At 47.8% G+C, this 25,330-nt stretch overlaps 2 protein-coding genes across 6 annotated transcripts in view; one reads left to right on the top strand and one right to left on the bottom strand.

Annotated features, from left to right (window-relative positions):
• Positions 1-24,124, bottom strand: part of TTI1 (TELO2 interacting protein 1) — a 171,463-nt gene extending 147,339 nt beyond the window's left edge. The window contains exon 1 of one of the 4 annotated variants that reach the window (XM_085619197.1): positions 23,978-24,124. The gene's annotated coding sequence lies outside the window, so the exon portion shown is untranslated. Of the gene's footprint in view, positions 1-23,764; positions 23,819-23,977 lie in introns of those variants that run through there. The other 3 variants (XM_085619199.1, XM_085619198.1, XM_085619200.1) reach the window with 3 other exon arrangements.
• RPRD1B (regulation of nuclear pre-mRNA domain containing 1B) overlaps positions 23,888-25,330 on the top strand; it is a 218,564-nt gene continuing 217,121 nt past the window's right edge. For both annotated transcript variants that reach the window (XM_085619202.1, XM_085619201.1), the window contains exon 1: positions 23,888-24,606. In XM_085619202.1, the coding sequence (XP_085475328.1) occupies positions 24,456-24,606 (151 nt within the window). In that variant the 5' untranslated portion in view covers positions 23,888-24,455. The remainder of the gene's footprint in view (positions 24,607-25,330) is intronic.

The following is a 25,330-nucleotide window of genomic DNA, read 5'->3' on the forward strand; positions in this document are numbered from 1 at the left end:
GACCGTCCCTCAGTATGGTTTGATTCAAGGTCACTGTATTCCTCCTCCAGATCGAGTGCCAGAGAAAAACTGGTGGAAGCCGGATAATTACTAATATATATGGTAAACGCACCTCACTATTAGATAAACAATTTGGGCAACTATGAGGCAAAGCTAACACTCTTTTTCGAAGGCATCTTCAACTCGCTGAAGCAAATCAATGTCCACCATAAAGCAGACCGCGGCCCCATGCGCAACAATGGAAATAGCTTTGGCTACATAAATCTCTAAAATCTCTGGGATAAGTTTAGATCCCAGTTTCTTTGTGAAATCGAAAATTGCCGCTATGCTTTTTTCAATTGGAGTGCTCTATTTGAAACCATATTTTAGAACTTCCCATAAGAGTATTGCCAAGTAAGAAAATGTTTCGGCCACCCTTGGTTATTCTATGTGAAAAGCTGGAAGTTTCTTTGGACATGCACCAGAAAGGAGCACATAAGACTTTGACTGGTTGACATGAAGATCCAGGCTTGCCATAAATTTAGAATAATCCTCTATGAGTCTCTGCAGTGCTCCACCTGTTCTGGCAATGAGCACTGCATCATCTGAATAGAGGATGATAGAGAGAGGGTCATAGTTAACATATGGGACATCTCTGGAGCTTCCCACGAGGATTGCTTCCACCCTGTTAGTATAAAGTGAGAACAGGAAGGGTGCGAGTACGCAATCTTGCCTGACTCCTCTCTCAATATCAAAAGATTTTGGGCACTCCCCGTCCCTGCCACAACTGATGCGCGCAGTCACCCTAGAATATATCTGTGTTAAAAAAATCAACAATTGGCACCTCGACTCCCATATTCTCCATTATAGCCCATAATTTAGAATTGGAAAAGGAAACAAATGCAGTCGTTAAATCCATAAAGGTGTTACAATTTGGCCTTTCTTAGCCACTGTAGATTTAACTATCATCATGCTCAGGTTAAGGAACTGGTCAATAGTCCCTTTACACTTTCTAAAACCAGACTGCGATTTCGCTAGTATATTCTTTTCCTCTGCCCACGCCTCCAGCCTGTGTAATAATAAATGCCTCATATGTTTGTCTGTGCTATCAATCAATACAATCGGTCTGTAATTTTTTGAATTCGCCTTGTCCCCTTTCTTCTCTATGGGTACAATAATAGATTGCTTCCATGACTGTGGAGGTCCCTTCCCATCGATTGAGTTAAAGGTGTTCACCAGAAATGGGGCCCATAGATCCTGATACTCCAAAAAGACATGTACAGGTACCCCCATCTAGGCAAAGCGCCCGCAGGGCACTGCACTGGGCCAATGCTATCTTTACCTCCGCTACCTCAAATACCAGGTGGGCAGTTCCATCCCCTGGGATATGACTCTGGTTAACGTCAGTGCGCTCCAGGGTAGTCTGGTATATTTTCTCAAAATGAGCCAACCATCCTGCACCATCACTATGTACATACAATGTTGGATCAGTTGTTACCTTCAGAAACGGGGCATTTGCCACCTTCCAAAACACTTGGCTGTCCTTGTTCGTGGACGATATTCACAACTACACCCAGGCTTCCTCCTTTAAATTCTTTAACCTAGACAATCTCACCTCCTTATACTTAGCCTGTAAAGTCTGGGCCAGGAGCTGGTCTCTTGGGGCCATGTGTAGAGCTGTATGAAGGTTTGACAGTGCTTTAGTGCACTTTGAGTCGAACAATCAAACTGGTAAGTTCTTCTTAAATGAGTGTCCATGTCAGCTGGATTCTAATTTCATCCAATATGCCAGTAAATGCTACAGTCACCTGGCCCGGGGGAGAGTCTGCATTTAAGCATACCAACATCTCAGGTGGCTTATGATTTAAGACCACAGGTAAAAATCTCTCTTTATCCACTTTGTTCCACTTCTGAAAGTAACAGTTTTTCATAGCTAGGACCGGCCTTGGGATATTATCAACTTGTACTTCATATATGCCCTCAAACATCGTTATACAAGAGAGAGAGGCATGATCGCTAAAGTCTGAAAAGCACACCTCTTAGATATCCAGGCACAGATGGATTCTGAGGCTAAGATGTAATCAATCGTAGATATCATCTCTACGCTCCCATTGGTCTTGTTCAGGTATCCAGTGTTGGGGTCTTTGCTATAAATTACTTCTAAATCCGTGCTAATCAATAGCCTATTTAAAGAGTCCCGAAAAACACAGTGTTGAAAGTTGGTAGTAATGTCGCCCTCGTGGTCCATTAGCCCACACACTGGCTTCTGTCCTTTTTGACGGTCATGAGCGTTAAAATCACCCATCCAAAGCAAAATTAAATATCTTTGAATGATGGAAGCAAATGTCCCTAACAACATCTCCAGTGACTAAATCACCTGCACCAGATTACCCTAAAAATAATTATTATAACAATTAACAGATCCCATTCCCTATGGGCTTCGCAGATCAGGCAATGGAAAGCAGGTACTTCGTTATATAACTTGAGAAATGTAATCTTACAGGTATTTGCTATCAAAGTAAGTATGCCTCCTTTGGCTCTACCAGCCCTATATGGAATAGCAGGGGAATTAAAGGAACAGAAGCCATTCAAGAAGATGGAGTCCACTTCTCAGGTTTCCTGGGGGCATTGAATGTCATACTTGAAAGTTTCTTTCACCCAATCTGGGTTGTCCAGGTCCGCCTATTGCCACCTATGTTCCATGTGGCTAGATTAATTTTCCATGCCCTCCTTTCCCCTTTACATGTGCGGTCTATTTTTGCTTAATGCATTCTTTGTATAACCCAATACAATCAAGTGAAAAATATGCAAAGTACACTTTTAAGCCGAACGGTATAATACTCACATCTACAAGTGCTAAATAACAATGGCCATCACAATGAAATAATGGTATGTTAATTCTGTGATCACTTTCTTAATTTGCGTATCTGGAGCACAGACACCTGGCAACGACTTCTTGTCCATTGATGTTCTCCATCCTGATGTACTGCGGGCACAATCTTGTTGTATTTTTTAAGCCTAGAGTTGACTTACCTCAACCAGTGTTGCCAGCCATATGTATTTAAAAAAGTAAACATATATGAAACATATACACATACATTGATCAGCTTTGGGGTAGCCCTCTTCATCCATTTGTCTGTTTATTACCATTTACTTCCATAGCGTACAGTATGTTGCAATGGGTCAGCAGAATTTCAGCCATTGGCATTCTTGTACAGAGATTGGCTTCATTTTACCCAATGACATGTGTATATCCACCCACCTAAATAGAAATGTGCTTCAGTGCCAGGGCTGGTTGGCCAATATTTTACTTTACCAATCCTTTTTTTTCTGTTCCTTACCTTTTTGGTCATTGCTTGAGTGTTTGAACTAATTGTTTAGATTATTATAATTCAAACCAGTATAACATTTCTTACACACAAATAAGAATCATATTTTCCTGTGATGTTAATTAAAACTAAAAACGTTTCCATCATTATCGTAAGTACACAAGTCTGCTAGGAAGCAGCTATACTGTTCTACTAAGATTATTGTTACGTTTGGGTGCCGCCCTTTAGGCAGAACAAAGCAAACACAAGGAGATGATGGACGGAGCGCTGAAACTTTTCAGACACTCACCTCCAGTCACAAATCTGGGTTGAATCCATCATCGTTCTTTAGCTCACTTTGCCACTCCAGTTCAGACCCAGCCATATGCAAATCAGTCTTGATCCTTTGCCTCATGGGAACAGTGCAGCCTGAACTGCCAAGCCAGGTCTTTGCTGGACCGGAAACAAGCATACTTGAACCGGTTTCAAGGTTAACACCCCTCATCAGCCAGGTTAGCTTGAATCTAGTGGCATGGAGAGCAAGGGACCCACCTCTTGGAATACCCTGCCAACTTAGGGCAAACAAAACAAACACAAGGAGATGATGGACAGAGTGCTGACACTTTTCAGACACTCACCCCAGTCACAGATCTGGGTTGAATCCATCATCGTTCTTTAGTAACTTCGCCACCCCAGTTCACACCCAGCCATTTGCAAATCATCTTGACCCTGTGGTTCATGGGAACAGTCAAGCCAGCACTGCCAAGCCAGCTCTTCCCTGGACCGGTAATATAATCCTGGCACTCGTTTTGGGAAACACCCCTTATCAGCCAGGATAGTTTGAATCCAGTGACAAAATGAGAAAGGGACTCAAGTCTGGACATACCCTGCCCACTTAGGACGAACAAAGCAAACACATATAGATGATGGACGGAGTGCTGAAACTTTTCAGAAACTCACCCCCAGTCACAGATCTGGGTTGAATCCATCATCGTTCCTTAGCTCACTTCCCCAACTCAGTTCAGAACCAGCCATATGTAAATCAGTCTTGACCCTGTGCCTCATGGGAACAGTCCATCCCGAACTGCCAAGCCAGGTCTTCCCTGGACAGGAAACAAGCATCCTGGGATGGTTTCGGGGTAACAACCCTAATTAGCCAGGCTAGCTAGAAGCCTGACAAAGTGAGTAAGGGACCCACGTCCGGGCATACCCTGCCAACTTAGGGCGAACATAGCAAACACAAGGAGATGATGGACAGACAGCTGAAACTTTCAGACACTCAACTACAGTCACAGATCTGGGTTGAATTCATCAGTGTTCTTTAGCTCTTTTACCACCCCAGTTCAGACCCAGGCAAATGCAAATCAGTCTTGACCCTGAACTTCATGGGAACAGTCTGGGCAACCCTACCAACTTAGGGCGAACAAAACAAACCCAAGGAGATGAGGGACGGAGCACAGAAACTTTTCAGACATTCACTCCCAGTCACAGAACTGGGTTGAATCCATCATCGTTCTTTAGCTCACTTCACCACGCCAGTTCAGACCGGGCCATATGAAAATCAGACTAGACCCTGTGCCTCATGGGAACAGTCCGGCCTGAACACCCCTAATTAGCCAGGCTAGCTTGAATCCAGTGACAACATGAGCAAGGGACCCACATCTTGACATACCCTGCCAACTTAGGGCGGACAAATCAAACACAAGGACCTGATGGACGGAGCGCTGAAACTTTTCAGACACTCACCCCAAGTCACAGATATAGGTTAAATCTATCATCGCACTTTAGCTCACTTCACCATCCTTCAATCAGTCTTGACGCTGTGCATCTTGGGAACAGTCCAGCCCGATCTGCCAAGCCAGGTCTTCCCTGGAGCAGAAACAAGCATCATGGGACTGGTTTAGGGGAAACAACCCTAATTAGACAGGCTAGCATGAATCCTGTAACAAAGTTAGCAAAGGACCCACGTCTGGGCATAACCTGCCAACTTAGGGCAAGCATAGCAAACACAAGGAGATGATGGACGGACAGCTGAAACTTTTCAGACACTCAACTCCAGTCACAGATCTGGGTTGGATCCATCATCGTTCTTTAGCTCACGTCGGCACCCCACTTCAGACGCAGTCATATGCAAATCAGTCTTGACCCTGTGCTTCATGGGAATAGTCTGGGCATACCCTGCCAACTTAGGGCGAACAAACCAAACACAAGGAGATGATGGACGGAGAGCTGAAACTTTTCAGACACTCACCCCCAGTCACAGATCTGGGTTGAATCCTTCATCGTTGTTTACTTCAGTTCACCACCCCAGTTCAGACCCAGCCAAATGAATCAGACTTGGCCCTGTGCCTCATGGGAACAGTCCAGCCGTAACTGCCAAGCCAGGTCTTCCCTGGACCGGAAACAAGCATCCTGGGACCGATTTCGGGGTATCACCCCTCATCAGCCATGCTAGCTTGAATCCAGTGACAAAGTGAGCAAGAGACACACGATTGGGCATACACTGCCAACTTAGGGCGAACAAAGCAAACACAAGGAGATGACGGACGGAGCGCTGAAACTTTTCAGACACTCACCCCCAGTCACAGATCTCAAATGAATCCATCATCGGTCTTTAGCTCACTTTGCCACCTCAGTTCAGACCCAGTCATAAGCAAATCAGTCTTGACCCTGTGCTTCATGGGAACAGTCCAGTCTGAACTGCCAAGCCTGGTCGCCCCTGGACCGGAAACAAGCATCCTGGGACAGGTTTCGGGGTAACACCCCTCATCAGCCAGGCTAGCTTGAATCTAGTGACAAAGGGCCATATGTAGGAAGCTGTTTTGTGATCGCAAACACTGCGAATCGCAAAAAATCAGGGTGTATGCGATCTCAAAACAGACCGTTCCTATGGAGGAAAGGTTTCTGCAGCGCAAAAATGGGAATCGCTATTTTAGCGATTACCATTTTTGTGTACCAAGGATTCTGCAAATTATTTTGCGAAGTCACAGTCTGCGGCACATCATTTGCGATATTCACTACTACCGTTCTCGCTAAATTCGAATTCGCAAATTGAGATGGAGGTAAAAGTCGCAATTTGCGATTTTACAAAATTCGCAATTTTACACTTCTCAATTACCACCAACTCTGAGCAGGTGGTAACCAGGTGCTACCTATTTAAACAGGCCCACAATGCCACTGGGATTTCCCACCATGGCTGGCCTGTATGTGACAGCCAGGAGGCTGCGAATCATAGATGCTACACAGAGAAGGAGACGCCAGAAAAGGATCTTCAGAGCACGAATCAACCCTCTTCCAGCTGACAGAGGAGGAGATCCATGTGAACTACAGGCTGCACCCAGACAGCATCCTGGATTTAATAGAGGAGCTGACACCCATACTTGAACACCCTACCCGCAGGGCGCACACCATTCCCACCCACGTCCAGGTTCTGTGCTCACTGCACCTCCTGGCATCAGGGAGTTTTCAGGGGGTGATAGCCACAGCAGGAGGGGTCTCTCAAAGTGCACTTTCGCGCTTCTTGCACGCTTTCCTTGATGCAATGGTTCAGAGGCTGCATCACCACATACAATTTCCAAGCACACAACAGGCACTAGATCAGACCAAGCAGGAATTCAACCAAATAGCCCAATTCACCCATGTCATTGGCTGCGTAGATGGGACCCATGTCGCAATCTCAAACCCATCACAGAATGAGTATGTGTTTAGGAACAGAAAGTCATATCATTCCCTGAACATCCAGGTAGTGTGTAACGCCAAACATATAATCACTGATATTGTGGCAAAATACCCAGGAAGCACACACGACTCATTCATGTTTCGCCACTGTGCATTAAATCGGAGACTCACAAATGGCGAGTTTGGAGAGGGCTACCTGCTAGGTAAATGCATGGCTTACAAACACACAACCAGTAAAGGTTTGAACTGGCAGGACAGTATTGAACATAAATCTACTTATACCCTGCAGGTGACAGTGCGTATGCTGTACAGGACTACATCCTCACACTGTACCTGAATCCAGCCACTGCAAGTGAGCGAAGGTACAACAGCGCCCACAGAACCACACGCAGTGCCATTGAGAGGACCTTCGGAATCCTTAAGAGCCGTTTCCGCTGCCTCCATAAGAGTGGAGGTGAGCTATAGTACAACCCTGAGACATGTTGCAAAATTGTGGTTGCCTGTGAAATGCTACACAACATCGCTACCAAGAAAGGCACCCCAGTGGATCTGACAGATTCAGACACATCAGATGAAGAGGGACCAGCTCCACGTCGCAGACCAGCCGGCGGGGCCGGGGCCGTGGCGCCTGAGACGAGATGAGATCACACAGAACTACTTCTAAGTGAGTAATGAGGACACAATGCCACAGAATGGTGCTTAACTGTGATGTTTATTTCCTTTGGTGCAGGAATACATCTGTCACACAGCGTGACTTTAGTGTGATTGCTTTCACATGTTTGTGCCACAGTGCAAGTATTTCCATCAGCCAATAAGTCCATATGGAATGTGTTGCTTCACACATAACCATAAGTCCCTGGTGTACCTTCACCTCCTACGTGCATACCCTGTTGCCCCTCGCTCAGGCTGCCCACTGCCCTCCCTGGAGTCATCATCTACCCTCCCCTGGCGCGCACTCAAGCGCCTGTCCGGTGGAATTGGTGGAGTGATGCTGCTCCTGCTGGACTGTTCTTCCGTATCCATTGCGCTAAGTGGGCCTATGCCACCTGTCGCAGCTGCGCGCATCTGGTCCACTGCATATGTAACCTGCACCAGGACACTGCCCACGTCCTGGCAGCAGTGGTCCATCTCATGCTGCATACTGACACATCTTCGGGCCAGCAGGGATGTGGCGGTTGACTGCTCTTGTGTACAAGTCCAGCCGGGTGTGATGGCAATGTCTCTCCCTGCGCCTGGCTGCCCTATCTCTCCTTATCTCACTGCACAGTCCTTCCAATGCACCTGTCATGGCCATTACACCAACCCGCAACTATGTCATGTTATGATTGTGTGCAGCCAATTGGCGCTGTATTGATCTTATCCCTTTGACTTGCAGGCGCTGTGGTTTCAGCATGCTGCCCCCATGGCCCGAGAACACCGTGTCTTCTTCGACAGGAGCAGTGCTGGTGGACGGCCATGGCCTGCGTCTCGACCCACTCCCTTCTCTGGATTGTTCAGGGGACTGTGTTGTCTGCTGTCCTGCACGCTGCCTCTGCAGTGGCTGTGCCTCTCCTGCTGTGTCTGTTGCCTGTGCCTCCAGCAGTGGCCGTGGTGGCACTATGTTGCGCCGTCTGCATGGCGCAAGGTTTGCTGGTCTCGCTTTGCCCTGCACCTCCTGCCCTGCCTCGTCCTGATTTTCTGGTGTGTCCTCCCCTTCTGCCACGGTTTCCTGTGTTGTTGGTGGTGCTGTGAATTTAAATGCACACATCAATTCTGTGTCCTGTCTCGCATTTGTAATGCATTACAGTTTACAATTTTAGATTCACGAGTACTAATCTGTCTGTTTCTTCATTTCCCGAATGACTCATCCCTATTCCAGCTTGCTGTGTCTCACAGGTCCAGGTATCCGTGCATGTGACTACATCTCCCATAATGCATTTCTGGGTGTGCTGGTGGACATGTACTGGAGTTGCACTCAGGTTGGGTGTCTGGGGGTGTGAGTGGGTTGGGTATGTATCAGGGGGTTTTGGCATGCATCTTACCTTGTCTGGTGTCTGGGTGTTTGGAGCTGTCCAGGTCAGCCACACCACTCAAACTCTCAGGCTGAAGAGTGCCCTCCACCAGCTCCTCCAGGGGCGTTGGGTCTGTTGCTGTGGACGTCCCACCACCAGTCTTTTTGGCCTCTGCCAATCTTGTAGCCACCCTCTCCTTTGACCTTTGCCGCATGTCGTACCACCTTTTTCTGAGGTCTTCGACTGAGCGGTGTGTCACGCCAATTGCATTTACATCTCCTGGATGTCAGTCCATATTTTTCGTTTTCGTGCCTCTGGCACACGTAGTGAACTTTTTCCAAACAGGAGGTCATGGCTGCTAACTATTTCCTGGGTGAGGACCTCCAGCTCCCTTTCGCTAAATTTTTGTTTCCTCTTTCTGGGTGTTTCTTCCTGCTGCTTCTCTGTCCCCTGGGACTCCATTTCTCCTGCTTTCAGTAGCTGAGCACAAATTATCAACTCTCCTCACAGGCTCTAACTCAGCTTCTGGCTCTCACTCAGCTTCTGGCAATCAGGTGCACCATGGGCAGTCACACTTCCTGGTTGTGATGTCATCATTCTGCACCTGAATTGCAGATTCACAGAATTGCGATTCGTTAATTGCGTTCTCGCAATTAAGGAATTGCAATTTCAGTAATTGCTATGTAATTCTGCGATTTTTTGGGAATCGCAATTATTTTGAGATATTTTACCTACATCGGAATTTGCGATTCTCAAAATGCGATTCGTGGAAAATCGCAATTTCAAAATTGCAAATTAATTTTTACCTACATATGGCCCAAAGTGAGAAAGGGACTCACATGTTGGCATGCCCTGCCACCTCAGGGTGAACAAAGCAAACACAAGGGGATAATGGACGGAGCGCTGAAAGTTTTCAGACATTCACCCCCAGTCACAGAACTGGGTTGAATCTATCATAGTTCTTTAGCTCACTTCGCCACCCCAGTTCAGACCAAGCCATATGCAAATCAGTCTTGACCCTGTGCCACATGGGAACAGTCCAGCCCGAAATGCCAAGCCAGGTCTTCCCTGGAGCGGAAACAAGCATCCTGGGACCCGTTTCGGGTAACACCTCTCATCAGCCAGGCTACCTTGAAATCCAGTGACAAAGTGAGCAAGGGACCCACGTCTGGACATACCCCCCAACTTAGGGTGAACAAAGCCAACACAAGGAAATGATGGACTGAGCGCTGAAACTTTTCAGACACTCATCCCCAGTCACAGAACTGGTTTGAATCTATCATAGTCCTTTAGCTCACTTTGCCACCCCAGTTCACACCAAGCCATATGCAAATCAGTCTTGATCCTGTGCCTCATGGGAACAGTCCAGCCCTAAATGCCAAGCCAGATTTATCCTGGACCGGAAACAAGCATCATGGGACTGGTTACGGGGTAACACCCCTCATCAGCCAGGATGGCTTGAATCCAGAGACACAGTGAGCAAGAGACCCACCTCTGGGCATACCCTCCCAACTTAGGGCAAAAAAGGCAAATACAAGGAAATGATCGACTGAGCGCTGAAATTTTTCAGACACTCATCCCCAGTCACAGTCTCATTGTTCGTTAGCTTACTTCGCCACCCCATTTCAGACCCAGCCATATGCAAATCAGTCTTGACCCTGTGCTGCATGTTAACAGTCCAGCCCGAACTGCCAAGCAGGTCTTCCCTGGAATGGAAACAAGCATCCTGGGAGCTGTTTCGGGTAACACCCCTCATCAGCCAGGCTAGCTTGAAATCCAGTGACAAAGTGAGCAAGGGACCCACGTCTCGGCATACCCTGCCAAATTAGGGCGAACAAAGCGAACACAAGGAGATGATGGACAGAGCGCTGAGACTTTTCAGACACTCACTCCCAGTCACAGATCTGGGCTGACTTCATCATCGTTCTTTAGCTCGATTCGCACACCCCAGTTCAGTCTCAGCCATATGCAAATCTGACCCAGTGACTCATGGGAACAGTCCAGCCCGAACTGTCAAGCCAGGTCTTCCCTGGACCAGAAACAAGCATCATGGGACTGGTTTCGGGGTAACACCCCTCATCAACCAGACTAGCTTGAATCCAGTGACAAAGTGAGCAAAAGACCCACGGTTGGGCATACCCTGCCAACTTAGGGCGAAAAAAGCGAACATAAGGAGATGATGGACAGAGCGCTGGAACTTTTCAGACACTTACCCCCAGTTACAGAACTGGGTTGAATCCATCATCGTTCTTTAGCTCACTTCACCACCCCAGTTCAGACCCACCCATATGAGAATAAGACTTGGCCCCGTGCCTCATGGGAACAGTCCAGCCCGAACTGCCAAGCCAGGTCTTCCCTGGAGTGGAATCAAGCATCCTGGGACCTGTTTCGGGTAACACGCCTCATCAGCCAGGCTAGCATGGATCCAATGAGCAAGGGACCCACATCTGGGCATACCCTGCCAACTTAGGGCGATCAAAACAAACACAAGGAGATGATGTACGGAGAGCTGAAACTTTTCAGACACTCACTCCCAGTCACAGATCTCGGTTGAATCTATCATTGTTCATTAGCTCGCTTCGCCACCCCAGTTCAGACTCAGTCATATGCAAATCAGTCTTGACCCTGTGCTTCATGGGAACAGTCCAGCCCGATCTGCCAAGCCAGGTCTTCCCTGGACCAGAAACAAGCATCCTGGGACCGGTTTCAGGGCAATACCCCTCATCAGCCAGGCTAGCTTGAATCTAGTAACATAGTGAGCAAGGGACCTATGTCTTGGCATACCCTGCCAACTCAGGGAAAAGAAAGCTAACACAAGGAGATGATGGAGGGAGCCCTGGAACTTTCAGACACTCATCCCCAGTAACAGAACTGGGTTGAATCCATCATTGTTCTTTAGCTCACTTCACCACTCCAGTTCAGACCCAGCCATATGAAAATCAGACTTGACCCCATGCCTCATGGGAACAGTCCAGCCCGAACTGCCAAGCCAGGTCTTCCCTGGAGTGGAAACAAGCATCCTGGGACCAGTTTCGGGTAACACCCCTCATCAGCCAGGCTAGCCTGAATCCAGTGACAAAGTGAGCAAGGGACACACGTCTGGGCACAACCTGCCAAATTAGGGAGAACAAAGTGAACACAAGGCGATCATGGACAGAGCGCTGAAACTTTTAGGACACTCACCCCCAGTCACAGATCTGGGTTGAATCCATCATCGTTCTTTAGCTCGACTCGCCACCCCAGTTCAGACCCAGCCATATGCAAATTAGTCTTGACCCTGTCACTCATGGGAACAGTTCAACCCTAACTTCTAAGCCAGGTCTTCCCTGGACCAGAAACAAGCATCATGGGACTGGTTTCGGGGTCACATCCCTTATCAGACAGGCTAGCATTAATTCAGTGACAAACTGGGCCAGGTACCCATATCTGGGCATACCCTGCCAACTTAGGGCAATCAAAGCAAACACAAGGAGATGGCGGACGGAGAGCTGAAACCCACTCCCAGTCACAGATCTGGGTTGAATCCATCATCGTTCTTTGGCTCACTTCGCCACCCCAGTTCAGACCCAGACATATGCAAATCAGTCTTGACCCGGAGCCTCATGTGAACAGTCCAGCATGAACTGCCAAGCCAGGTCTTTCCCTGGACCGGAAACAAACATCCTGGGACCGGTTTCATACTAACACTCCTCATCAGCCAGGCTAGCATCAATCTAGTAACAAGGTGAGCAAGGGACCCACGTCGGGGCATACCCATGCCAACTTAGGGCGAACAAAGCAAACACAAGGAAATGAATGAGAGGATGGGATTAAAAACCAAGTCTTGTGGTTCTACATTTCCAACTAGTCTAACAGACCATAAATAGAGTGGCAAATATTCTGATGGCAATGGCCTGCACTTCTGAAATAACAATATGTTGTGGGCCATGCCCAGGTTTAGAGAGTTCACTTCAAGCATATTTCCAGGAAACTGGTAAAGCTGAGATTAGAATTATTCTTGTTTTACGACTAAAATGTACTCACTGCAATGATGCAAGTGGGCGGGATCTGAGGGACACGATGTGCCCATACTTTTTAATTTAAGGAAATAGGTTTCCCTACTCTGTGAAAAGAGAATCATCCTGGGACAGTTAATTACGAGAGTTGAAATGCTTCAACTGAAGTTTAAGGCACTGCACTGTAAAACCGAGGAAGGGAAAGACAGCTAAACAAGCCTTCTTGACAAGGTGCCTGCTTGCCTGAAACAAACGTAAATAAGCACAACTGTTTAATCTTCAAATCTAAAGGGTACTTGGAAGCCAGTATTGGTTTTAATTGATGGAATCACTTGAAGCTCCCTGATGACACAGGTTTATTCTTGTTTGAGTGGTACTGAAAGAAAGTTACCAGCTGAACTGTGAAGTTTAACTGACAAGCCTAAAAAAAACACTGTGTACAGTCTCGGTAGTACTAAAATCTAAATTTTGCAAGCACTTGATCTTAAACCTTTTTGCTCATTTTGTCACCAAATAGCTCATATTGTGAATAATGCAAATTTAAAAGAATGACTTAAGTAGTCACAATGCCGTCTGCCAGAGACTGTGACCTTGTAGCACTAAACATACACAAGTCACTATTTTCCACCGCATAAACTAGGATTCAATTCTATGTCAGGACTGGAGGAGAAGATTTTGCTATTCTTTCTTCACTTTATTGAATAGCAGCCTTTCAAAGTAAAACACAATAAACTATCATTCCCATAAAACCCGGGAATGTTAAGAGAAACAACAATAGAGTCCACGGTAGATTGTCCTTTCGCTTTCCACCAATCAGGGGGCTCCAGTCGGATCATAGTGCCTTGTCACTGGCCCTTCCTCCTCTTTCTTCGCTGCTCGGAAGCATGAGATAAGAGGATATTGTGCATTCCCTCATGTTTGTGGTATAATTTGTTGTATCTGCTTGAATTGCTCGAGTTTACTTGACCTGCATATTAACGCGATATGAACGCGTGTTCTTACTGAAAGCTTTGTATTTTGTTCTCTGTTTTCTGTATATGCAGACCGCTCTCTAACGCAGTATTAACTCTTGTGGCCTCCCGCTCGGGGGCCGTGTCTGGCCGAGGGAGGGTTTTCAGCTCATTCGTGGCCGAATTTGGTGCAGGCTGGGCAGTGTGGCCTCCCGCCGGCATCTGATTGGTGCTGCTCGGCCGCGGCGCGCGCTCCGTATTCCGCAAATACTGCACATTCCTGAATCAGAGCCACAGCAATGCTGTGAGCCTTGTCTGTACGGAGAGGTTACGCCCGCGCGTGCAGGTCCATGTTGCCTAGTGGCAGTGACTTGGTTCTACTTCCTTTAGGGGTCTGTATTGGAGTACTCTCTGTCTCCTTCACGTTCCAGTTTGAGAACTCTCAATGCTCCCAAAAGGGAGTCAGTAGTGTGCAGGCTCAGTCCTGCTGGGACCAACTCCCAGATGTGTCACTCCATAATCTTTGCACCAGGGCTGCAGGGTCCCGGGATATGGCCCCATTAAATAGCGAGGCACGCCGTCAGTGTACTTAGGCTGACACCCAGCCCCCCACTTAAGGCATACTCCTGCCAGACCAGCTTGTGCTCATCTGCTAGCTGTAGCATGCCGCAGTGCACCACCCTCCAAGCACCAAGGCATAGCTCCTGCATGGAGCCCTATATTGAGGACCAAGGGGTGGAGGAGGAGTCCCTTGGAACACTTCCATGGGATAATGAGTTTTATGATGCGGTGGAGGCATCAATTCATAGAGCTATGGCCCCTCTGGAAGAGCACCTCGCTCGCCAGTTTGCGACAAACTGTCAGGGGCCACAACCCCAACACTGCCCAATGCAACTCCCCCTTCTGAAGTACAACCGCCGCTACCGAAGCGCTCCCGCGATGCATTAGTAGATCAGGATGCTTTCGCCAGGCTTAAGCAGGCATTTTTGGCCAGCCCTGTTCCGCCAACGCTCCCATCAGACCCCAGAGACGGGGATCACAGGGACACAGAGAATGACGCAGGCCCCTCCCGTCGCTGGCTTCCCTCATCACGATACACCCTCCCCCTCCTACTGCTCATTCTGACCAGGGTCCATGTGGGGACATGCTGGGACCAGATGAGATCCTTCACCCGAGGTCTTCCGAATGGACAAGGTAGTGCAATAAGCAGTGACCTGCATTCGGAAGCCTTTCAAGAAGGATGCCCACAATTGCCTCAGGGCGGAATGTCCCTGCCTATCCGTGGAGGGCAAGGTGGTCCTGACACCCGATATCGACCACGAATGGCCACCTTCTTACAAAAGTTTGTTACGGATCCCAAGAAAGGGATCAATAGGTCTTGGCGGGCCTGATAGGACAAGCTGCTGGACACTCTGGGCTCACTCACAAAGATTTTGGACATGGCAGAGGAGGCGAAAGCTTAGGAGCTCCCTCAACTCCCTAGGTATCCTGTCTTCATGGGCGCAATGCGATGTGGTTTTCTTGGGCAACACCGACTGCGCCCTGTCCACTGAACGGCGCATGTCCTTGTTGATCGAGGTGGACCCCAAACTTGGGGATCTGGCAGACTCAGTAGGGGGTTAGGTGGCGCAGGGCGGCATGTTCAGCAACCCCTTCATTAAAAAACTGAGGAAGATTGTGAACACCTTTACCTCCCTAGATAAGGTCCAGTCCTCTATTAAAAAGGGGTTTCACTTCCGGGTTTTCCGGGGGTCCAGGAGAGGAAGGGGCAGCTCCCACCAAGGCTCCCACCAAGGCCAATACCAGGACCAGGCAAGATTTGGGAACTTCTATCGCACCAGAGGACGGCGTGGCAAGCACAGAGGGGCCAGAGACGCCCGCACCTCCAACAACTCCGGTGAGTGTCATGTCTTCTTCCCTTCTAAAAGTAGGGGGCCTTCTGGTGATTTTTTTCCAGGCCTGGACTTCCATCACGGGGGACTTCTGGGTTCTCCAGACGATTCAGGGTTTCCGGACAGAATTCTATGGGAATCCCATCCAGCCTGTAACCCCACTGCCCATCTGCGGCAGACTCAGCCCTGGTATTCCAGGAGGTGCAGTCTCTCCTAGCCAAGGGAGCGCTCTCGCAAACCCTTCCTCACGCCAGGTGGTTTATCAGTAACCTCTTTCACGTGGACAAGGTGGACAGTGGTCAGCGCCCGGTCATCAATCTGTGCGAATTCAACGGATGGCTAATTATTCATCACTTCAAAATGGAGGGTATCCACCTCCTCCGGGATATCCTGATATCACAGGATTGGATGGCGCATCAGGACCTCAAGGATGCCTACCTCTTGGTTCCTATCCCCCCACCCCCCAAAAGAAGATTCCTACAGTTCTCCTCGGAGGGCAGGACCTACGAATTCACCACTCTTCCCTTCGAACTATCCTCAGCCCCATGGTGTTTCACCAAGGTCCTTCAGCCAGTGGTGGAGCGCCTGCGAGTGCAGGGGATGGGACTAATCGCTTATCTCAACGTTATTCTGATGATGGTCCAGTGCCCCAGGGCACTCTCACAGCAACTCCAGGCAGCGGTCGACCTCCTGCAAGGCTTGGGCTTTGTGATCAACGAAGCAAAATCCACCCTAGTTCCCTCCCAGAAGGTGACTTTTCTAGGTTTCTCAATCGACTCCGTTGATACTAATCTCAGCTTCCCTTCTAGGAAGGTGACGAAAATCCACCACAAGTTCCGAAGGGGAACTCGCGAAGCGCGCTTCTCCCTCAAACAGGTGGCTTGCATTGTGGGGCTCTTGACCTCGTCGATTCAGGCCATCTTTCCAGGGCCATTGCACTACCGTGCCCTCCAGCGCATGAAGGCCGTCCACCTGTGCAGAAGTTTTTCGTACTTGCAGAAGGTGGCGTTGACAGCGGAGGCCAGGGAAGAACTTACTTGGTGGCTCGCAAACATAGATGCTTTGAACGGTTGGGCAAATTTCGGTTCCGCGTCAGATATTGTCTTAGAGTCTTACACCAGCAGACTAGGTTGGGGAGTGAGGTGTGTCGATTTCACCACAGGAGGTGTGTGGTCATCTGTAGAACAACTGTTACATATGAATTGCTTGGAGCTTCTGACGGGCTCTTTTGCAATCTAGTGCTGGACAAAAGACGATCTAATATTGTGTCCTCCTCAAGATGGCCAATGTGTAAGCGGTACGATACATAAACCACTTGGGAGGCACGCGTTCGAAAGCTCTCTCCGACCTTGCTGCCACCTTTTGGCAATATTGCCTGGAAGTAGATTTCTCAGTCACGCCAGAGTACCTGCCAGGTCAGAACAATGAAGCAGCAGATTTCCAGTCACACCACTTTCATGATGTGAGCCTGTGGAAGCTGCACGCAGGTGTGTTTACGGACCTCCAATACAAATGGGGTCCTTTCTCTGTGGATCTCTTCGCCTCCCCCCTGGACTACCAACTGCCCAGGTTTTTCAGTTGGAGGACAAGTGGCGGACATGGTGATGATCACCCCGATTTGGAGATCGCAAGTCTGGTTTCAGGTTCTTCTGTAACTTTCTTGGGTTTCTTCAATCCCTCTCCCCCCTATTCTCAGCACTCCTTATCAATCGGCTCAGCAGCCTCATCCGCTCATCTTGCAAGGATCTCTAGCCCTTATGGTGTGGTGATGGTCGGTCGCAGGCCTTTCGGGAGCAGCTGAGAAGTTTGTGTTCAAGGCCTGGTCGGACAATACAGTTAAACGTTACAAATCCACATGGAGACGTTGGTCTCATTGGTGTTTGCAATGGGATCTTGATCCCGTGGCAGCAGATGTAACTCATATTTTGAATTTTTTTGGCTTCTTTGGTCAAGGAAGGTTTGGCTTACAGGTCCATCAATACGTTCAGATCTGCCATATTGGCAGGTCATATAGTGGTGGATGGATCCCCGGTGGGGGAGCATCCTTTCGTGAACCAGGTGCTCAACCTTTTCCTTTCTTAGCAACCAAATAGATTCCTCTCTCGAAAGGAACTTTTGGAAAAACTAGCTATGATCCTTTGCCTGATTTCTTGTAGGCGAGTTTTGGACATCAGGTCTCTGGATGTCTCCGACAGTATCTTTTCTCCCTCCGGGGTCACTTTCAATATCCGTAGACGGACCAAGTTGGAACTAAATCGATCTTGTATCCGGCCTTACCGGATTACCCCAAGTTGTGTGTGGTGTCCTGCATCAAGGCCTACGAAGAGATGTCGGAGGAATTCTGCCCTCCGGACAAACAAAAACTTCTCATCGCTCGGCAGAAACCACAGAGCTGTTTTCTCTCCCACGATTGCCCGGTGGGTACGTTGGGTGATGGAGGCAGGCATTGACCTGCGGATGTTGGAAGCTCACTCTACCAGGGCGGCAATGGCGTCTAAAGCATTTTCCTTAGGGGCTCGTCAGGAAGACATCCTTAACGCTGTAGACTGGTTTACGGACTCTACTTTCAAACGGTTTTACTTTAAACCGGTTCTGCAGATGGCCCACTTGGTGGTAAGTAAGCTTTAAACAAGCATAATCCTCACCTCCGGTCCTAACATAGAATAAAAAATGTTCTAGCAATCGTAACGGAAAGTTTCAATTCTATTAAGGACTCGGAGGCAAAGATTATCCCACCCAAGGTTCACCTATATATGAAACCTCCTCACCTTCATTGTTGAGTAAGTAATGCTTTGATTATACATCTAACATATATTTTCTGGTAACTGTAATTGCCGAAGGATACAAGATTACGTAATCTTTTCTTGCTGGGCTAATCCATAGCCATGGCTGTGTCGTAAAACATGTCATTTGTTTGCAGGATCAGACGCAGGCAAACAAGACTCATGATTGCTGATGGAGGCTGATCTCACGCGACGAAAGAGAAGGAAGGGACTATGATCCGGCTGGATCCCCCTGATTGGTGGAAAGCGAAAGGACAATCTACCTGTTGGATTTTATTGTTGTTTCTCTTAACATTCCCAGGGTTTATGGGAATTATAGTTTATTGTGTTTTACTTTGAAAGGCTGCTATTAAATAAAGTTTAGAAAGAATAGCATAATACTCGCCTCCGAGTCCTGTATGTATGTATGTATGTATAATTATTTATAGAGCGCACTGTAACCCTACGGGCATCCTGGCGCTATAGACATAATGCAGGGAAGAAACAGAATGGGGGGGGCAAGAAGAAAGTTAGACTCTGGGGAAAAGCCAGGTCTTGAGCCGTCCACGGAAAAGAGTCAGATCCTGAACCTGTCGTAGCTCCGAGGGAAGACCATTCCAGAGTCGAGCAGCCGCGGAGCTAAAAGCTCTGCCTCCCAAAGTAGCTCTCTTTGTCTTGGGAATCAAGGCCTGCCTAGCTGAAGAAGAGCGCAAAGTGCGCGAGGGGACATACCATCCAAAACGACTTTGCAGTGGTATAGGGCCAAGGCCATGAAGAGCTTTAAAGGCTACACACAGGGATTTAAACATAATCCTCTGTTGCACAGGCAGCCAGTGAAGCTCAGCCAGAGCCTTGGTGCTGGATGAGTAGCGCGGTCTTTGAAGGGCTAGTTTTGCGGCAGCTGCCTGGATGCGTTGAAGCCTCCGGATCAGATAAGCCGGGGACGCAAGCAACAAGGCGTTACAATAGTCCAGACGACTAAGAATGGTGCAACGAACTACTGTGCCTCGCACATGGGGGGGCAGAAGAGGTAGGATCCTGCGGAGGCCTCTCATAATCATATAACAGTTTGAGACCACCTTGTTAACATGTGACTCGAGACTTAGCTTCTCATCGAAACAGACCCCCAGATTACGTACAGTCTTTACAGGAACCAGGGGGGTGTCCAAAGGAAGAGGCCAAAAATTGAGAGGCAGGGGTGGCGATACCCTGCCCACTGAACAATGTAAGATCTCGGTTTTGGCACCGTTAAATTGCAGATCATTGTTTTTCAGCCAAGTCGTCATTTCCAGCATACAGTTATGGAAGGTGGGTAGAGAATCCGCCTGATCACCTTCCAGGGAAATGATTAGTTGTGTGTCGTCGGCATAATTAACAGCCGTAATGTTGCAGGATTTAATGATTTGTACCAGAGGTCGCATGTAAACATTAAACAGTATCGGGCTGATAGAGGAGCCCTGTGGGACACCCTGTTTGTTAGGCGAAAAGTCTGACTGATATGGAGGCAGAAAGACCGCCTGCCGTCTGTCCGACAGATAGGACCATAGCCATTTTAGGGCCGAGCCAGTGATCCCCACCTCTTCGAGCCGATGTAAGAGAATATTATGGCTAACAGTATCGAATGCAGGGGATAAGTCAAGTAATATCAACGTTGCAGACTGTCCCTTATCCGCTCGCATTTGCAGGTCATCCAGGGCAGTGATCAAGGCAGTCTCAGTGCCATGCCCCGGACGGAAACCAAATTGATTCTCCTCCAGAATACCTTTACTCTCTAAAAACCCAGATAGCTCCTGGCTAACGAGGCGTTCCGCTATCTTGGCTGGGAAAGGCAGCAAAGAGATAGGGCGATAGTTCCCATAGCAGGTGGGATCCAGCGATGGTTTTTTCAAAAGGGGGGAAACCAGCGCATCCTTCCAGCCGGCCGGGACCTCACCACTAGTTAGTGACTGATTGGTAATCAAGTGGAGGTGCGGAAAAGTTTCTGATCCCAATTCCTTCCAGAATTTATGCGGAATAGGGTCAAGAGGAGACCCCGAGCAGACTTTCTTGGCCACATTGGAAAATTCCTCCCAAGAAGGGCACGTCCAATGATCCAACCGAGGCCCTGCTGCTACTTCCACGTTTAGACTGGGAATTGAGTGGTTCAATGGCTCCACTGTTGGTAAGACTACATCAGCTTTATAGCTAGGAATAGGATCATACTGCAGGCCCTCAAGAATCCCCCTGATTGTATTGTGAAAAAAGGCCGCCAGCCCATCACACAAATCCTGCGAGGGAGAAATCTTATTGGCCAGACATTCAGGATTATTAAAACCTCTCAGAATGTTGAAGACACACTTAGCACTATTCGGGGAGTTTTGAATGAGGTCAGCAAAATATAGCGCTTTAGCAGATACAATAGCGCACTTATATCTGCCCAGCAGGTTCCGCCAAATGATCCTATCACTGGTTAGGTAGTGACAGCGCCATTGCCTCTCTGCATGTTTGCACTGAATTTTAAAAGCCCTGAGTTCCTCTGAAAACCAAGGGGCCGAAGGGGTAGCTCTTTTCCTAAGTTGTTTCATTGGGGCGATCTGATTAACCGTATTCTTAATGTAACTGCAGAGCTCCTTGAAGTTAGTGTCAACCGACTGCCCTGGAACAGGGAGAGGAGCCGCATTAAACAGAGAGGTACCGTACGCTCTCCTTCGTAGGGCTTTCCAATCCCTGCTCAGAACACTGTCAGCACCTTTGAACAGAGGGGGTCTACCTTTGGAAATTGCCGGGATACTAAATCTGATCAAATGATGATCAGACCAGTCCATAGGGAGGATATTGTCGAGAATCGCTACATTCTCGTCCGGAAATATAAGATCAAGGGCATGTCCTGCCGAGTGTGTTGCCTCCAACACATGTTGTACTAGATTGAGATTGGCGCAGGATTGAACAATATTGTTATATGCCGTTTTCATCGTAGCGTTAGGCCAAAGATTGAAAACTCCCAAGATCAGCAGACTGTGATGAGTGAGAGCCAAATTGCCAATCACCTCCAGAAATTGCTGCTGTGTCTGTTCGCTCACAGTCCCCGGGGGTCTATAACAAAGTATTCCGGTCAGGACATTGCCGGACTTGTCCTTCAGCGAGAAGCCCAAGGTTTCACACTGCGAGATCTCGTCAATGTCCAGAGGAACAAAATCCCAGATTTCTTTGAAGATAATGCCGGTACCACCACCCCTGCCATTAGATCTGGGTTTGTGGAAGGCTTTGAACCCAGTGCGGCAGGCAGCGCCAAGTTCCCCATCAAGACCAGGCGACAGCCAAGTTTCCGTCATAAACAGAACATCGCAGCTATGCTCATCGATAAGCAGCTGAATTTCTGTTGAGTGCTTGGGGAGAGACCTAACGTTTAAGAGTCCACATTTCAGTCCCTCTTCTTTGTCGGGGCAACCAGGAATCCCTGGTTCTTGTCCCATTGACATCGCTTCCGGAATCAGAGCACAATTATTCAGTTGGAGTAACTGTAACCGGGTGTAGCAAAGTCGCCTATTAGGAGGCCTCACACAAGGTGGGGACTTGTTGGCAGCATAGTATGGCACAGCCGGCACGTCCGAGGCGCGGACGGGCGCAGACGGGCTTGCCTTTGGCGCGCCTTTGGCGCGCCGCCGGCGCGCCTTCGGCGCGCCCGCTGCGCGGTCGCCTAATGATGACGTTTAAGTAGGCGTCAGGCACAAAAGACTGGAGCGCTGACCGCCTAGCGAAAAACGCGCTAGTTCCGGTCAAGCAAGTGATTAGGTTACCAGGAATAGCTTTTGTGCAAAAGAGCAAGAAACAGCAGCAAGTATATTTTAAGTGTGAGTCAATTTTAAAATCAGGCAGCGGTAAAAACACACAATTCCCAATTCGATACTATAATCGAAACTTTCCGTTACAATAGCTCGGAAATTTTTCTTTCTGTGGCTCTTTGCTTACAGACACAGGCCTGTGCAGTGCATTAATTAATAGATGTTTCATAATGTATTTAACTTGCATTTATTTTTTCATTTAAATTGAGCCTCATTTTACAGGGCTCGACAAATCCGCTTGCATTTGCGAGGGAGAATTGATGAGGACGAGCTATTTTTAGGTCCTACTCGCCCTTTCTGGCGAGTAAGAAGAGAAACTAACTTTTGTCCTCTGTCTGTGAAAACGAAGCAAAAGTGACAAGATAACAAGATTTAAAGGCATTTTTATTGCTCACAAAGGGAATGAGCAATAAAGATGCCTTTAAATCTTGTTATCTTGTCACTTTTGCTCCGTTTTCGGAGACGGTGGCCAAGTAGGTTGAAGTGAGGTCGAGGGAATTTTCCAAGGCACTAGACCTGCAGGACTAGTACCATTTTCCTGATTTTTCGAGCCCCGTTTTATATGTAGTTACCTGAAGGTGAAAGACCTGAAAAGTTACAGAATACTTTTTTAGCCATACCTTTGATTCCGCTCCCATGCTCACCACCCTGCCCGCTTGGCAACCAGCATCACAGTTCCCATACTTTTTTCAATGCACTTCGACCACTTATTCACTGGGCCAGGTGCTATGTCAGTAGGTGATGACTGGACAGCATGTGTGGAACATACAGTTATTTACTGTTGGCCTTTGAAAACTATTTTACTCCATTTGAATATCAGACATTCATTTTATAAACTTGCATCTCAAAAGTTGCACTAGAGAACAGCAACATCTTACTCCAGGAAGTGGTAAAGAGATTAGAACTCAAACGCAGTATTAATATAAATCATACTCCATAAACTCAATCTCCAGCCAATGTATGTCTTTTCAAATGGGCTGATTTACAGAAAGGGAATTTAGAACAAAAAAAAACCCTAAAAATGCGTTACGTACCCCGGGCTTCTCCAAAAACGCTTCCCGATAAACACACGTGTACAAAGCGTCTATGTGCGTGGATAGTTATCCATTCTGGTGCTAGGAAAGGAATGCCTACCGTTGAATTTAATGGGATGTTAGGAAGCGAATGGATATTTCTAAGAGCATTCTTTCGAACGAAGAGTAAAGGAATAGAAGCAGCAGGGCAGCTTCGTAACAAACCACATGTGTATGCCTCCCCTTGAAACCGAATTGTAATTTGCGCCCTCAGACAATTAGACCTCCCTTGTAATCTGATAGAGCAGGAAACGTATTTGTTAGTTTCGTTATCGTGTAGCACACAGAAACGTACAAGTCTTTAGGTAAACGTACCTAACACCTACTCAAAAGAGAACCACAGCTAAACGAACCCGGAACGGAGGGGGGCGGGGGGAGAGGTTGGCTTTAACAGACGCCTCAGGATATGACGTTCCGTGTTGCACTTTCAGGCCGGGTGGCTTTCGGCAGTACATGGTGTTGCACACACCTATGAAAATCGGAGTCCAGTCAGAATTGGGGCATTGTTTTGACAAAATGTCCACTCACCTACATTTAGACCCCTACGGATCAAAGGGGAGTTCCACCTGCTTCATTCCCGACAGTAGTCGACTGAACGGGACTTGCAAAAGACCCAATGAGCGTGCAAACCAACTACCCAAGGCGAGGAAGTGTGGGAAAATTATGTTTGTGATTGAACATGCAAGGTCCGGTTAACCAATCCTAAGCACCGTTCAGTGTTCGAGGGCCCCTAAGCCAATGAACAACCACAGCTCCTCGAGCCAATCCAAATGTCAAGCGTTCACGCAACCTATCGACGGCTCTCATGCTTCCACTTCACTAATAGAATGTGTGTCCCTCTGCCTGATAGGGTGATTTCACCTAGGTGCCCAAGGTCCGGGCCTGCTTGTAGTAAGTACGGGAGGTAAGGTGGCCGTTGAAGGAGTAAGGAGTATTAACGGATTTCGGTCTCAAACATTGGACGCTTGAAAAGAAATCTGGAGAAGGGTTCGTTCCACAGACAGCCATGTCCTCCTTCTCGGAGTCGGCGCTGGAGAAGAAGCTGATGGAGCTCAGCAACTCGCAGCAGAGTGTACAGACCCTGTCCCTCTGGCTTATCCACCACCGCAAGCACGCGGGGCCCATCGTTACTGTCTGGCATCGGGAGCTGCGCAAAGGTACCGATCACAACCAGTAAATGTCCAAGAATGGGATATACCTTATACATTGTGGCTACGAAAGAAGTTAGTATCGCACATGGACGACTTGAAAGTTATCTTAACACAAGATGCGTGCAAAGATCTCAAGTTTTCAGGTCATGTGGTGTTTTTCTTTAATCCGCCTGTGTAATTTTAACATAAAACCACAATTACTATGGCTCAAATTTAAGTTGTGTCTAGAATGTACTGACATGATTTTATGTCTTTCTAACTTGACTACGTAGGTGTATGAAGGATGATGATTAACATAACAGGAATAGTCGATGTCTGAAAAATTTATTTCCTTTTACTTGTTAAAAAACAGCTTTAAATCTTGCCCCTGTTTTCAGTTTTGGCGCAGGACCATCTAGGCAGAATAGTGATGTAGTCCTACTTGCCTACCAACCAGTTCATAAACCTGCCATCTACTGTTATATCCATAACTGTGAGAGTTAGCACTACTGGGTGGGCTTGTGGCTAGGCTCCCTCAAGACTACTTTACACCTCGGCGATGTGCAATGTAAAGGGTTCTAAAAAAAAATCAAATTACTCTAATTATTGCCTTTCTGAATTGCTATCACTGGCATCTTATGTCTCTTTTAAGATGACGTGCATTACCTAAGAAGGCTCTCAACTTTATCACACCAAAGTATCTTGCATATAAACTCAACTCATGGTAGTATGAGGGGGTCTCAGAAACAAA

Source organism: Triturus cristatus, chromosome 7, assembly GCF_964204655.1.
Source record: "Triturus cristatus chromosome 7, aTriCri1.1, whole genome shotgun sequence".
NCBI classification, from domain to species: domain Eukaryota; kingdom Metazoa; phylum Chordata; class Amphibia; order Caudata; family Salamandridae; genus Triturus; species Triturus cristatus.